The sequence below is a fragment of the Carassius gibelio genome, chromosome B15, assembly GCF_023724105.1.
Source record: "Carassius gibelio isolate Cgi1373 ecotype wild population from Czech Republic chromosome B15, carGib1.2-hapl.c, whole genome shotgun sequence".
NCBI classification, from domain to species: Eukaryota; Metazoa; Chordata; class Actinopteri; order Cypriniformes; family Cyprinidae; genus Carassius; species Carassius gibelio.
Genome location: NC_068410.1, coordinates 152,636 through 167,101, shown reverse-complemented (window position 1 = coordinate 167,101; position 14,466 = coordinate 152,636). Strand labels below are relative to the sequence as shown.

The 14,466-nt window shown below is 39.9% G+C and overlaps 1 protein-coding gene across 1 annotated transcript; it reads left to right on the top strand.

Annotated features, from left to right (window-relative positions):
* The first annotated feature begins 3,440 nt into the window (after positions 1–3,440).
* Positions 3,441–6,301, top strand: LOC127973152 (uncharacterized). Its single transcript, XM_052577250.1, has 2 exons — positions 3,441–4,641; positions 5,230–6,301. Exons 1-2 carry the CDS (start codon positions 3,544–3,546, stop codon positions 5,623–5,625), a joined length of 1,494 nt encoding a protein of 497 aa, XP_052433210.1. The 5' UTR covers positions 3,441–3,543; the 3' UTR covers positions 5,626–6,301.
* The last annotated feature ends 8,165 nt before the right edge of the window (positions 6,302–14,466 follow it).

Here is a 14,466-nt window from a genome sequence, read left to right as displayed (position 1 = left end):
TGCACTTTTCGATCAAAGTGTGAACCACGGGAGTAATTAGAGCAGGAGCACGGGGCGTCCTGAAGTGAAGTGGCACTAGAGAACAAGTTTTTATGAATGTAAGGAGAATAGTGCTGATATTTACATCTCCAGAACAACTCCAGGGAGAATTCCCCCACTCTTTAAAGTTTTCATATTGAGCTATATTTACATGCACATTGACATCTTAGTTGGCATTTTTAATTTTCCCTGCTCAAAATTAATTTGAATCATCATAGCCTATTCTGAATGATGTGGGTGCTACTGAAATGCCATAGCATGTAAGTGAATCATTCACAATATTCTGTTTTACAGTGCACAGCGGTGTTCTTAATGCTACACAGCTGTTAAGTTTATACATATGCCAGTTCAGTCAACATTAAACTTCAGTTTATTGCATCACGACACTCCCACCTGACTTGACACAGCTGTGAGATTCACAAAGCCACTGGCATGAATTTCGAAAGATGTTTGCCTCTGCTGTGACTTCATGTTTGTTGGATGGCTGGAGAACACCATACGTTATGAATGCTACTGGCATGTTTCCCGGTGCATAACAGAATAAATCATAAGGAGTGAATGTTTGAGATTATAGAAAGCAGGACAGATCTTTAGATTTGTACCCTTTATGGGCATTTTTACCTTTATAAAGCCTTTTTTTTTTCTTTCTTTTTTTCTAAAACTGTACATCATCTTTTGAGTCAAATTCTAACATTTAATCAGTCAATTATAACAAGAATACATTTAGGCTGTTACAAAACAAATGAAATCTGTGTCAACAAAATTAATATTTGAAGAAGTTGCATGTGAAGTGGCATTTAGATGTAGTTACAAATGTTGAATGGGATGCTTTAACCTGTAGTTACAAATGTATAAATAATTTTTGATATTTTAAACATGAAATATTGAATACAGATATTTGAAATCATATATATATATATATATATATATATATATATATATATATATATATATATGTTTGGACACACCTTCTCATTCAAAGAGTTTTCTTTATTTTCGTGACTATGAAAATTGTAGAGTCACACTGAAGGCATCAAGGGCTATTTGACCAAGAAGGAGAATGATAGGGTGCTGCGCCAGATGACCTGGCCTCCACAGTCACCGGACCTGAACCCAATCGAGATGGTTTAGGGGTGAGCTGGACCGCAGACAGAAGGCAAAAGAGCCAACAAGTGCTAAGCATCTCTCGGGGAACTCCTTTAAGACTGTTGGAAGAGCATTTCAGGTGACTACCTCTTGAAGCTCATCAAGAGAATGCCAAGAGTGAGCAAAGCAGTAATCAAAGCAAAAGGTGGCTACTTTGAAGAACCTAGAATATGACATATTTTCAGTTGTTTCACACTTTTTTGAAATGTATATAATTCCATATATAATTCCACATGTGTTAATTCATAGTTTTGATGCCTTCAGTGTGAATCTACAATTTTCATAATCATGAAAATAAATAAAACTCTTTGAATGAGAAGGTGTGTCCAAACATTTGGTCTGTACTATATATATATATATATATATATATATATATATATATATATATATATATATATATATATATATATAAGATAAAAATCGCCTGTAGGTGGCATTTAGCCACTGTTAAGGGAGTCATTCCGATTGAACCAATCGTTTAAACGGTTGATTCATTAAGGAGAGAAACATCGCCATGTTGCGCAGAGATGCAAAATAGTGCTGTGGCCTGGAAAAAATGCTTGTTGGCGCACTCTAAATGCGTACGCACACTAATGAGTTAGTGTAGTTGCTTATGCGTGCACTCTGTAGGTGTGTTTTGTTCGATTTTTGCAATAGCCTGTAGGCTAAACTCAATAATGTCATGATGTCTCACAACTTCAGTATTTGTGCTAAACCTTTGCAGATTTGGCTTGCATGAACCTCCCCACAGAATGAATGTGTGAACATAACTTATGAAAAGTAACCCGCCAAATTGTCTATTGATTTAACAACGTTACCCCATAGCTGATTTTTACCAGCATTTGGCGAGTTGGCGGGTGTTAATTTCAAACCCTTGATACGACTGAGTACATGTAGTCAAACTGCCTCAAAAGACAAAATATTACAAATAAAAAAGGGGTGCTGAATGAAGCTGTAACATCTTCCCTCTCTTTCAATCCCTTCATAAGGTTTTTCTCAAAGTCTTCACGCATGTTTTCTTAGGCCTCCATGGATGAGTTTTCCAGGCATTGTCGAGCTGGTTTAAAAATTGAATAAAAGGGAATATGAGAAACAAAGGGAGTGGGGTTGAGACAGGATACTTCCTACTCAGTCTAAGTTTAAAGTGTATTTCTGTGGAAATGGCAGGAAATGAGGCAGAAATGAAGCCTGTCTTTTATGTCTCGTGTTGCTGTCTACGTCTCTAAAGTGTGTACATAAAGAGTCACTACCCTGACACCAGAGTTAACACCAGCTGTAGAGTTACACATCTCCTGGTGGTAACTGCACCCAGGTGGATTGGAACTAAGCGTGCTCACTACTGCCACTTTAAATTATCTTTTGTTATTGCCTAGCATTGCTGAAATATACATAGACAACTGCGTGTGTGTGTGTGTGGCTGTCTCTGTGCATTGCTGTCACAACATGCCCCTTTCAGCGAGTTTTCCTCAAGGGATTTTGGTGAACTGAACCATCTAATATTTACATTAAGGCAAGTAATGTCTAAGTTGTCAGGCCTGAAGCGTATATTTACATATCTTATGCATGCTAAATGAAAACATCCACAGGGAAGATCACGTTATGAGATGTGACCAATTGAATCAAAGGAATCAGTTTATTTATTTGAATTGGTCTGGTTAAATTTAACTTAAGTAATCAAAAATAATGTCTAATTACAATTTGGTAACATTTTATTGAAAGTTTAACAAAAAATTAGGCACCTGTGAAATGTTTTATCTTTTCAGAAATTTTATGTTGTCCATTTTATTTTTTCTGAATTGATAATTATGTAAAAATGTACATTCAGAAATGGTGGTAATTAAACAAATGCATAAAACATTAAGGATTTAATGAATATTTTTAGTAAAAATTCCATTAATTAATTTTTTTGGCATACAATGTTGGACAATGTGTCACGCTGCCAGTCTTTGTTTTCCTGGGTGTTCCCTAGTGAGCTCACTTCCCCTTAGGCACTTCACCATAGGCACTTTAATTCCGCTAGTCTGGTTGTGTCTTCACAGTAATTGCACTCCAATTAGAATCGCACAGGTGTTGACAATACTCTGTCATTAGTTTCCCTATATAGAGCTGTCTTTCTCTGTTGTCATCATGGAGTCCTTACCCTATGTGTCTCATGCTCTCGTTCCCCCGAGACTTCCTCTACCTTCTCATTCTTCCGAGTTCCCCGTTTCATCCGGTTCCCTCTTTTGGTTACGTTTGTCTCTCATGATTGTTTATTTTTGTAGTTACCCCTCTGTTTAAATAAAAACCCTTACCTGCATTTGGATCTACCCTCTCTTTGTGTTTTCCCAAACCCAACCGTGACAGAAGGACTCCATCATGCCTAGATCCAGCGGTGTGAGATTTCGAATCGGTTCCCCAGCCACCATGGAGGAACGGAGGGGGAGATTCCGGAACTTAACCACCCTTCATCAAGAGGGAAGGGAGGTGGGTGGCCTGGCGCAATTGTTTTGGACTTTGGCAGTCGGGTTAGGTTACAATGATGCAGCACTAAAGGATTGGTTTAATAATTGCCTGGATGATCCTTTACCTCAATGGGAGATGAAGGGGTTAGAGATCCTGGACTTTTGGGGGTTTACCAATTACCTGCACCATCGTGCTCAGTGGAATGCAACAACCACACCAGAGTTTCCAGACAAGGCGGCCAGCTCAGCCCCACAACCCAAGATGGCCACCAGCCCAGCCCCACAGCCCAAGATGGCCGCCAGCCTAGCGCCACAGCTCAAGATGGCCGCCAGCCCAGCACCACAGCACAAGATGGCCGACTCAACGCCACCGACTCTCCATCGTAGAGGGCGGAGGAGGAGACAGGCAGCTACTGTTCCTCAGGACCCGGAGAACGTTCCCGAGCGGGCGGCTGCCGTCCATGAGGCCATTCCCGATGCGGTGCCCGCTGCTGTTCCGGAGGCGGTGGCCGAGGCTGTTCCCGATGCGGTGCCCGCTGCTGTTCCGGAGGCCGAGGCGGTGACCGAAGCCGTTCCCGATGCGATTCCCGTTGCTGTTCCGGAGGCCGGGGCGGTGGCCGAGGTCGTTCCCGATGCGGTGCCCGCTGCTGCTCCGGAGGCCGAGGCTGTTCCCGAGGCGGTGCCTGATGCAGTTCCCGAGGCGGTGCCCGATGCAGTTCCCGAGGCGGTGCCCGATGCTGTTCCCGAGGCGGTGCCCGATGCTGTTCCCGAGGCGGTGCCCGATGCAGTTCCCGAGGCGGTGCCCGATGCAGTTCCCGAGGCGGTGCCCGATGCAGTTCCCGAGGCGGTGCCCGATGCAGTTCCCGAGGCGGTGCCCGATGCAGTTCCCGAGGCGGTGCCCGATGCTGTTCCCGAGGCGGTGCCCGATGCTGTTCCCGAGGCGGTGCCCGATGCTGTTCCCGAGGCGGTGCCCGATGCAGTTCCCGAGGCGGTGCCCGATGCAGTTCCCGATGTTGTTCCCGAGGCGGTGCTCGATGTTGTTCCCGAGGCGGTGCCCGATGCGGTTCCCGAGGCGGTGCCCGATGCGGTTCCCGAGGCGGTGCTCGATGTTGTTCCCGAGGCGGTGCTCGATGTTGTTCCCGAGGCGGTGCTCGATGTTGTTCCCGAGGCGGTGCTCGATGTTGTTCCCGAGGCGGTGCCCGATGCAGTTCCCGAGGCGGTGCCCGATGCAGTTCCCGATGCAGTGCCCGAGGCGGTGCCCGATGCAGTTCCCGAGGCGGTGCCCGATGCAGTTCCCGAGGCGGTGCTCGATGCAGTTCCCGAGGCGGTGCCCGATGCGGTTCCCGAGGCGGTGCCCGAGGCGGTGCCCGATGCGGTGCCCGAGGCGGTGCCCGATGCAGTTCCCGAGGCGGTGCTCGATGCAGTTCCCGAGGCGGTGCCCGATGCAGTTCCCGAGGCGGTGCCCGATGCTGTTCCCGAGGCGGTGCCCGATGCTGTTCCCGAGGCGGTGCCCGATGCAGTTCCCGAGGCGGTGCCCGATGCTGTTCCCGAGGCGGTGCCCGAGGCTGTTCCAGAGGCGGTGCCCGATACAGTTCCCGAGGCGGTGACCACAAGGCCGTGGTGGTCTTCTACTCCGCCCTGGGGGACTCTGGCGGTGACCACGAGGACGTGGTGGTCGTCCGCTCCACCCTGGGGGACTCGGGCGGTGACCACGAGGACGTGGTGGTCGTCCGCTCCGCTCTGGGGGACTCCGGCGGTGACCATGAGGACGTGGTGGTCTTCTGCTCCGCCCTGGTGGACTCCGGCCTCAACCACAAAGACGTGGTGGTCTTCCGCTCCGCCCTGGAGGGCTTTGACTTTGACCACAAGGCCGTGGTGGTCTTCCGCTCCGCCCTGGTGGACTCCGGCCTCGACCACAAAGATGTGGTGGTCATCTGCTCCGTCCTGGTGGACGCCTCAACATGCCCTTCATGGACTTATGTTTTGTGTTTTTTGAGTTCTGTTTCTGTCTGTTCCTTTTAGTTTGGTCTGGCCCTCCTTCCCTCCCCCTGAGCCTCCACCTGTCCGCCTCCCTCCTGGACTCCTTGTTTTGTGTTGCACCTTTCCATTCCTCCTGGTTGCTCCTGTCCCTGTTTTCTGTCCCTCCGTCCCTCCCCCTGGTCCGCCGCCGTTCCACCTCCCTCCTGCCTCTTTTTCTGTTGGGGTTTTCCTGGGTTTAGGTGGAGCATCTGGTAGCTGCTCCGTAGGGAGGGGGTAATGTCACGCTGCCAGTCTTTGTTTTCCTGGGTGTTCCCTAGTGAGCTCACTTCCCCTTAGGCACTTCACCATAGGCACTTTAATTCCGCTAGTCTGGTTGTGTCTTCACAGTAATTGCACTCCAATTAGAATCGCACAGGTGTTGACAATACTCTGTCATTAGTTTCCCTATATAGAGCTGTCTTTCTCTGTTGTCATCATGGAGTCCTTACCCTATGTGTCTCATGCTCTCGTTCCCCCGAGACTTCCTCTACCTTCTCATTCTTCCGAGTTCCCCGTTTCATCCGGTTCCCTCTTTTGGTTACGTTTGTCTCTCATGATTGTTTATTTTTGTAGTTACCCCTCTGTTTAAATAAAAACCCTTACCTGCATTTGGATCTACCCTCTCTTTGTGTTTTCCCAAACCCAACCGTGACACAATGGAGATATATATATATATAATGTAATGTAATATTTCTTAGTTTAAATTATTTTATTATTGTTATTATTATACTAATACTATTTTGAGAAGTATATTCTACAGTACAATATTGATAATTTTGTCTCAATTTCTTCAAGTTGAACTGTGCCACTTTTGATTTATCCATCCAAAATGTACAGAATTATGTGAGATTCACCATTGTACTGTAAATTCTATTTTGTTATAGCTGGATTCTGTGATTTAATCTTCTTTTTCCTCATCAAGAAATTCATAAATAGCTTCTAACATGAGCCATGTTTCACCAGTCCTAAACAAACTGCAGTTCTCCTGCCAGTATTGTTTGACAGAAGCTACATTTTTACACATCTCTCCGGAAAGGTGAACAAAGGATTGATTTTGGCTCAACTATGAAGTTTTATCTCACAGCCCCTTTCGGCAAATGAAAAATACTAAAGTCTGAATTTGAAAAAATAAATAAAATAATACAATGAAGGAAATGAATTGGAAATCATTGCCATTATGCCCGTGCCTGTTACAATCCAGTTATTCTGGTTGTACTTCACTATTCCTCAAAAAAACTCTCTCTGCTGCAGTTTATCTACACTGGCTAATCTAAGATTAGTTTTTGTCTGTATATTTCCAATGTGACTTTCATTTAATTGGAACACACAGCTAAAAATTCAACAGTGGACCTAGTTACACTGCTGATGAGCTTTACTGCGAAGTAAAAGGAAGCACTTAGCTGGCATAACTGAATAATAAATATGCATGAAATTACATTTAAGCTTTCTACAACATGAATGCACATGGTGATGGAAGGTGATCATAAATGACATTGACACGGGCAGTGTTCACATCTGCAATCATAATCAGCATCATGTTACTCCTGTTAATAAGCTACCTCCTGTCTGTTGATTGCATGCAACTTCATCCGTCACAGAGCCAATAAGTTCCTGCTTTTTCAAAATCTGTGTTTGAGGGTGAAAGGTCAAGATCAGGGGTTGAAAACAGATCCACACCCACTGGCCTTAACTTTGTGTTTGACAAATATATGGCAGATATTAGAGTGTGCTGCATGTGTATTGGTTGTGTAGCTTACAGTATTTGTTTAAGGTCATATTGGTCTGTTGGTTACAAGTGCTCATATTCAATATAGTTGGAATTTGCCATGATAAAATTTTTCATTTCATATACTCATAATACAGAAAACATGCTTTCAGAAAATGATTTGCATTACACATCAAACTAGCTGGCTGCTTGGTAAAGGGCTTCCAAACATTTCCCCCGTTTCTCTTTCTCTGCCTTTTATTTCGCTTGGAAATCACTTGAACCCTTTTAGCTATCAATGGCAAGTCATGTCAGGCAGCTAAGGCAGCAGTTTTGCACCCTTGGGGTCCAGAGGGATTGGCTTCTCTGGAGCAGAGCGATATGGACTACCGCCCAATTTTGTTGGCTAATTAGCTTTACTGCGATTTTGCTGTCCCTAGCTTATCAGCTCAGGAGCCATGTCTGTACTTCAGCTTGTGTAGTGTAACTGTGTGTAACTTGTGTAGTGAAACTGCCTGGCTACAGAATTAGAGGGTATTTTACAGTTATCCAATGCAAATGCAAACACACACTCACACACAAACACAGCTTATGTATATTAGCCTACATATAATATAATATAATATAACATAATATAATATAATATAATATAATGTTACATATTATTTTATCATGAACCTGACCTGCACTTAAAGACCTGAATAATTTTGCTACATTCCGCTGCTTCTGGCCACTTCCTCTCCATCATTGAGTCCCACACATCAAAAGGCGAAACAGAAGTGTGCCGATTTGTATAGCGCAGCGCTGCCAAGACTAACCGATTTATAAATTATTATCAATTTATTATCGAATGACAAGATCAGAAATGTTCCCTTTGGTACATTGGGAAGGAAATGTTTTTATTACTATTATTATTATTATTATTATTTTTATTATTATTATTGATAATAATAATATTTTATTTTTTATTTTTTTTGCTCACATCTGACTGGTCCGATTTCAGTTTGGGATCTCTTACCCAGAACACAACCTGCCGTGGAGCAGATTAGCTGTGGACTGCAAGTCACTATGGCAATGAATGCTGCAAAAAGCAAAGCCACTTTCATGGTACCCAAAACCCAGGATTGCTGCAAATTAAAATGAAACTTAACTGGCTAGCCAGCAAATCCGGCTTCATGGTGCAGACCCCAGACCTAAGGCCTGCACTATAACAATCAACACGTTTTTTACAAACAGTCCAATATCAAAGCTGACACTATAAACAGCACAACAGGCCTATAACACACAGCAAAAGAGATAAACTGTGAATAGTTTTCCAGTATAAACACAATTCTGCATTGGAACTGTTGTGAGCGACGTTAAAGGTATTTTTATGTCAATGTATCATTGGTATTGTAAGTGATATGCAGGTTAATATTATTGCATTGTGGATTTGTATGCAATTTTTTTTTTATTTTTTTTATTATTATTATTTTTATTTTTTTGCTGTCAGCTGTTGTTTATGTATTTATTTATTTATTTTTATGTTCTCCTGCACCACTAGGTATGTGCAGCTGGTTGTTGTTCACAATTATTTTACCAAAAAAAAAAAAAAAAAAAAATCCTCAAACAAGAATTTAAAATTGATTTTAGGAGCATACAATCTAGCAGGACAATATTGTTGGTTTTGTTGTGTTACTGTTTATGTCTCAACTTCAGCATTTTCCGTATTATACTGTACCTGTCCCTTTTCGCTTCCTCTCACAAAATCAGTCAAGGCACACAGTTGTTTTTCCACGCTTTCTGAGATTGCACAATTTAACATTTAGCTCACAGGAGATTTCTGGCAGGTTTTTGAACTGTCTTTTGAAATGTGCTCTTGATTATGTGCTTGTTGCAGCCAATTATTATTTTCAGAAGCAGTCATTTCACACCTAGTTATCATTTTATTATGAAATATTTATATGGATATAACATACTCCTGTGGAAAGTTCCACGGAGTTTCAATCAATATGTCTGTCCAGCACCCATTCAGGCAAAATCCATTAATTTTGTCATGTGACTGATAAAGCACAGTTGGTTTGATTACTAGCCTCACCATTCAATTCCACACAGAGATTCGCTATACGCATGAATTATTTGCCAAACTTACATGAGCTACAAGAATCTGTATGGATGACTCAAGTGAGACGTTATAATTAATTCATATTTGATAAGATAAGCAGCAAACCCTTGACAGTGTGTATTATGTTTCTAAATGTCACACATTTACAGACATTTATTTTAAGCTGTGGCCCAACACACCCTACCCACCCCTAATAAATACACTGTCTTCTGTGTATAATGATCCATACAAGCTCTCACTATAAGGATGAAAGAAAGTGAATGATGAGTGCTGTCAGACTGGAGCTCCCTAACGGCCATCTAATGTGTTTCTAGCCAATATTTAGCTCCAGGGCTTCTTAACTGGGCATATTGTATATACGAAAGGCCACCCCTGATAGCAGTTGAGGCCAATGTAATTGTTCTCATGTCATTAAAGTTTGATTTTTTGGATAAGTAATGTGGTTATACCCTTTTTTTCAGATCTTGATCTCTCTCTGCTTCAGAACATCAGCAACCCAGATTTAATTTCTAATGTAAATTGATTTTAAAATTTTTGTCCACTGCTTATTTCTTTTATTTTTTTTATTTTATTTCCCATAGCTGTTCTGTGAGATGTGATGGGAGATGGTGAAGTTTGGAACAAGGGATGGATTTTTGTTTATGCTGCATTATTTACCCACCCTCATGTTGTTCCAAACCTGCACTGATATATATATATATATATATATATATATATATATATATATATATATATATATATATATATATATATACAAAATATAGGATTTATTTTGAAAGAGATTATATTCAGAAATTGCTGTAAAATCTCACAAATAATTATAATGTAACAGCATTTGCAAACTCAGTATTGCATTTTGCATTTTGCATTTTGCAGATTGCAACACCAGAAATACCTCAATATTTCCATTATATTCAAATAATGCAAACATTCCATCACTTACATGTGCAACTGCAACCTAGAATTTTTTCATCAGTGCCTGTTCATGTTCCATTATCTTCTCCATTATCTCACTAAGATGTCATGTTCTCTTTGCTGAGCTCCATAAATTCAAACAGACAAGCTTCTCCTCTTTTTTTTTTTTTTTTTGGATGGGGACAGGGGTAATCTTTTAAGAAAAATCTGAATGATTTGCTTTTCCTGTCTCAAGGAGAAACATAACACTGAGGTTGTGGGTGATATGTGTCCATTTTAGCAGCGGGAAGGAGAAATGTTCTGTTATTCTAGGAGAAACCCCTGTCTGCCTATTGAGGTCTCCAACTATTAACCCAGCAGAGCTAAAAGCTGGACATCACACAGACAGCATTCACTGAGGTGGATGATGGAGTGCCCCCTGGTTGCCAGGGTACTGATTGTGCTTTTACCTGTGTGCTTTGAACAGGAGTGAGTGATGGAGAGAGAGAAAGCAGGCATAAATTACACAGGTTCATGACTCGATGGACAGCAAGAGTTGCAATGGATCAAAGTAACTCTGTGTAGACACCTTGAAACAGAAAGACTGAATTGCAGTGTTAATTTCGCACACAGTTTGATGTTTTTGTCTTTTGAAGAAAACATTTCATACATTTATCTATGCATTATCATTGTCAGTCGTAGCATTAACCGTGGATACATCTATAGAGTCAGTAGGTGGAGACAAGTGACTGTCTTCAGTCATTTGAATCATTCATAAAGAATCAACGTTGAGGAGAACCAAACAACCAACAAGGCTGTCTTACTTAGTGAGTCAGCGAATCAATCATGCAGCCAAGTCGCTCAAAAATGCTGATTACTTCAGCGATAAAGTGATAGATTTATTGTTTTGTCTTTTTTCTTTTATGGCTTGATAATTAAACAAATCAAGATTGATTAAGGCAACTTAAAGATTTGTTTTAAGGTTTCGTCAGCTATAATCTGTTAGAGTGTGCCAGGATACAGTCAGGATGGATTTAAATGTGCAAGACTTGAACTGAGATCGTCGTGATATTTTATGTGTTATAAGATTGGATGTCTTTTTTGATGAATCAATTCCATTGAAGAAGATACAGAAATATCCCGAAAAAGACCATCAATACCTCTAACTACAGAAGATAGAAAAGTTTCCAATGTATACTTTGTTTCATACACACTATAGTCAAGAAAAGAAGCCTCTTCTGCCTGGTTGAACATTCAAACAGTGAGAGATCAATAAGTATCAGTTAGCTTCCAGGTCGTCTCAGTTTAAGGAGATGCCTGAGTGGATTTGGGTATCAAATATACAGTACATAAAGACATAAGGACACACATCTTGATGTATCTATTAGATATAATAGTACTCCATGTGTGTAGTCTGTAGTCTAATAGTAAATTGAGTGTATGTTTAAATTGTGTATTAACGTTCCTTTATATATATATATATATATATATATATATATATATATATATATATATATATATATATATATATATATATATATATATATATATATATATATATATATATATATGTTTGTGTGTGTGTGTGTGTGTGTGTGTGTGTATGCGTGTGTGTGTGTGTGTGTATGCGTGTGTGTGTGTGTGTGTGCAATGTTAATTGAAATAACTGCCATTAAATTACTTAATTTATAATTAAATGAACTGAATGAATAAATGTTTAAATATCTGTCTGTCCCAAATTTGCAGTGTAAGAAAGTGTGAGCATTACATATTTTGTTTTGTGAACATTTACCGTGCACCTTTCCAGACAATTTTACAACAGTTTTAGTTTTTATTGTTGTGCATTGTTGGGAGCTATAGCACACAGATGGAAGTCACACATCTGTCATAGGAAAGAGAGAATTATGCTCTTCATGTAACTGTGAGAAGGTATAAGCAAAACCTTTTAACCTTTTAACCAGTCTTCCTGAGCAGCCTAGAGATGTTTGCTGCATCAACTTGAGACATGGAGTTGAGAATTCCACTTCCTCCCCAAGGCAATCTGCAACCAGTAGACGTCAACAGTCTGGATTTTTTTTTTTTTTTTTTTTTTTTTTTTATGCATCTGCTGAACCTTTGGAAACTGTATATGTTATCTTTAAATGCATGTTGTGTATAACACAGCTCAATATTTTTGAGACATCACTAAAGATGCAGTAATTTATAATTCAGTTGTATTTGCAATTTAATCATTAACTGGACTGAATAACTGAAAATGTAATTTCACGTGGTTATGTATTGTTATTTTTATTCTCTCTGTCTTTGTGTGTGTGTGTGTGTGTGTGTGTGTGTGTGTGTGTTTGTTTGTGTGTTTGTGTGTTTGTGTAGTTGTACATGTATTGATTTAACATTTATAAAGGCATTTCATCTTAAGTACAACAAATAATTATATTCCATCTGGTTCATGACAGCATCATGAAATATTGTTCAGCATCCTCTTTCAGGCTGGGCTGAACACAGACTATTGTATAAAGCATTATAAAAATAAAGGCTTATTTTAGTTTATGGGAAATCATTACAGAATATCTGAGTATATTTCACCACCCCCTGCTGTCTCACCTGAATTAGAGGTCAGAGCACAAGCTCAGATCTTAAGGATCAAAGTATGCCTTTATGCTGCATTTTATACTGTACTAGAAATAGTTTTCTTTATTCATGTTTATGCTGTTTTAATGGCAAAACATCAGCTTTCATGTCTGCTTGATGAGCAAGTATGGCATTCTTTCATGATGACAATCTTACTTCTAAAATAAGCTCAAGAGGGAATTCATAGATGCTGAGTACAGAATTAATGTGCACCACTTGAGACTAGAGATTTGGAAATCAAATTCCGAATCATGGTCCAGTAACTCACCAACCATTAGTCTGAAATCTGTTTTATAGAGGGATGCCGGGGAATGAATGATGATCAGACTCATCTGCCTTTATCAGCCAATCTGATGATGAAAAGAGATGTTTATCATCCCACCAGAGAACTTGATCAGCTGGAGGTAATATGTACTTGTCGCAGGAGTTCAGTGAGAAAGAAACCTACAACTTTTATTGCCAGAATGTTGTAATTGCGAGTTAGAAAGCCTCTGATGATGCATTTGGATCTCTTGCACAGGCTGTCCAAATAAAACTTTCAACACCACATCACAGGATTACCCCTTGCTTGCATCAACACACTCCAAAGTTCTGTTAGCTATATGCAGGGTGTTGGCACCATTGTGCTTTCTGGCTGATACACTCTCATTACGACTATATGAGGTGAATTGAATCAACACAACCCTAATTTGTTCCATATGGCTTTGATGAGCGTTTATTGCTGATTTGCTGCAAATTCACACTTCTCTCTTGACTTGGTAAATTATAAAACATTGCTGACTAACACGCTGAAGTGCACTAAGGAGCCTGAAGTTTAGTGAGCATTTTAAAAGCCAATACTCTCTAGATGCTTGTGGACATCTATCTTGTGTAATACTAATGTGGTTTGTTTCTTTATATATATATATATATATATATATATACATATATATATATATATATATATATATACATATATATATATATATATATATATATATATATATATATATATATATATATATATATATATATATATATATATATATATATATATATATCACCCCACTCTGTGTATTTCTCTGTACTCCACCTTTAAGTTTATATAAAATAATGTTCAAAATATGTTGTAGAATAGTTGAAACAAAAATGAAAACTCAGGCAATCCAAGATCCAGTTTGTTACATCATCTGAACAGATTTGGAGAAATTTACAACAAGGGATGGATGAGTTATGATAATATGGTTAAAAAGCATTGATGATGCATTTGTTTCTTACTAACATGCATTTTCATTTCACAAGACATTAACTGGATTTATGTAGATTATTGTGAAGGTTTTATTTCCCTTTTTTTTCTTTCTATTATATGAGCTGACTCTCACTCTGACGGCAACATTCATTGCAGAGGAGCTTATTTATGTATTTTTTTATTTTATTTTTTAATTGTAAATGTGCCAATAAAAATAAATAAATAAATAAATAAATAAATAAATAAATAAATAAATAAATAA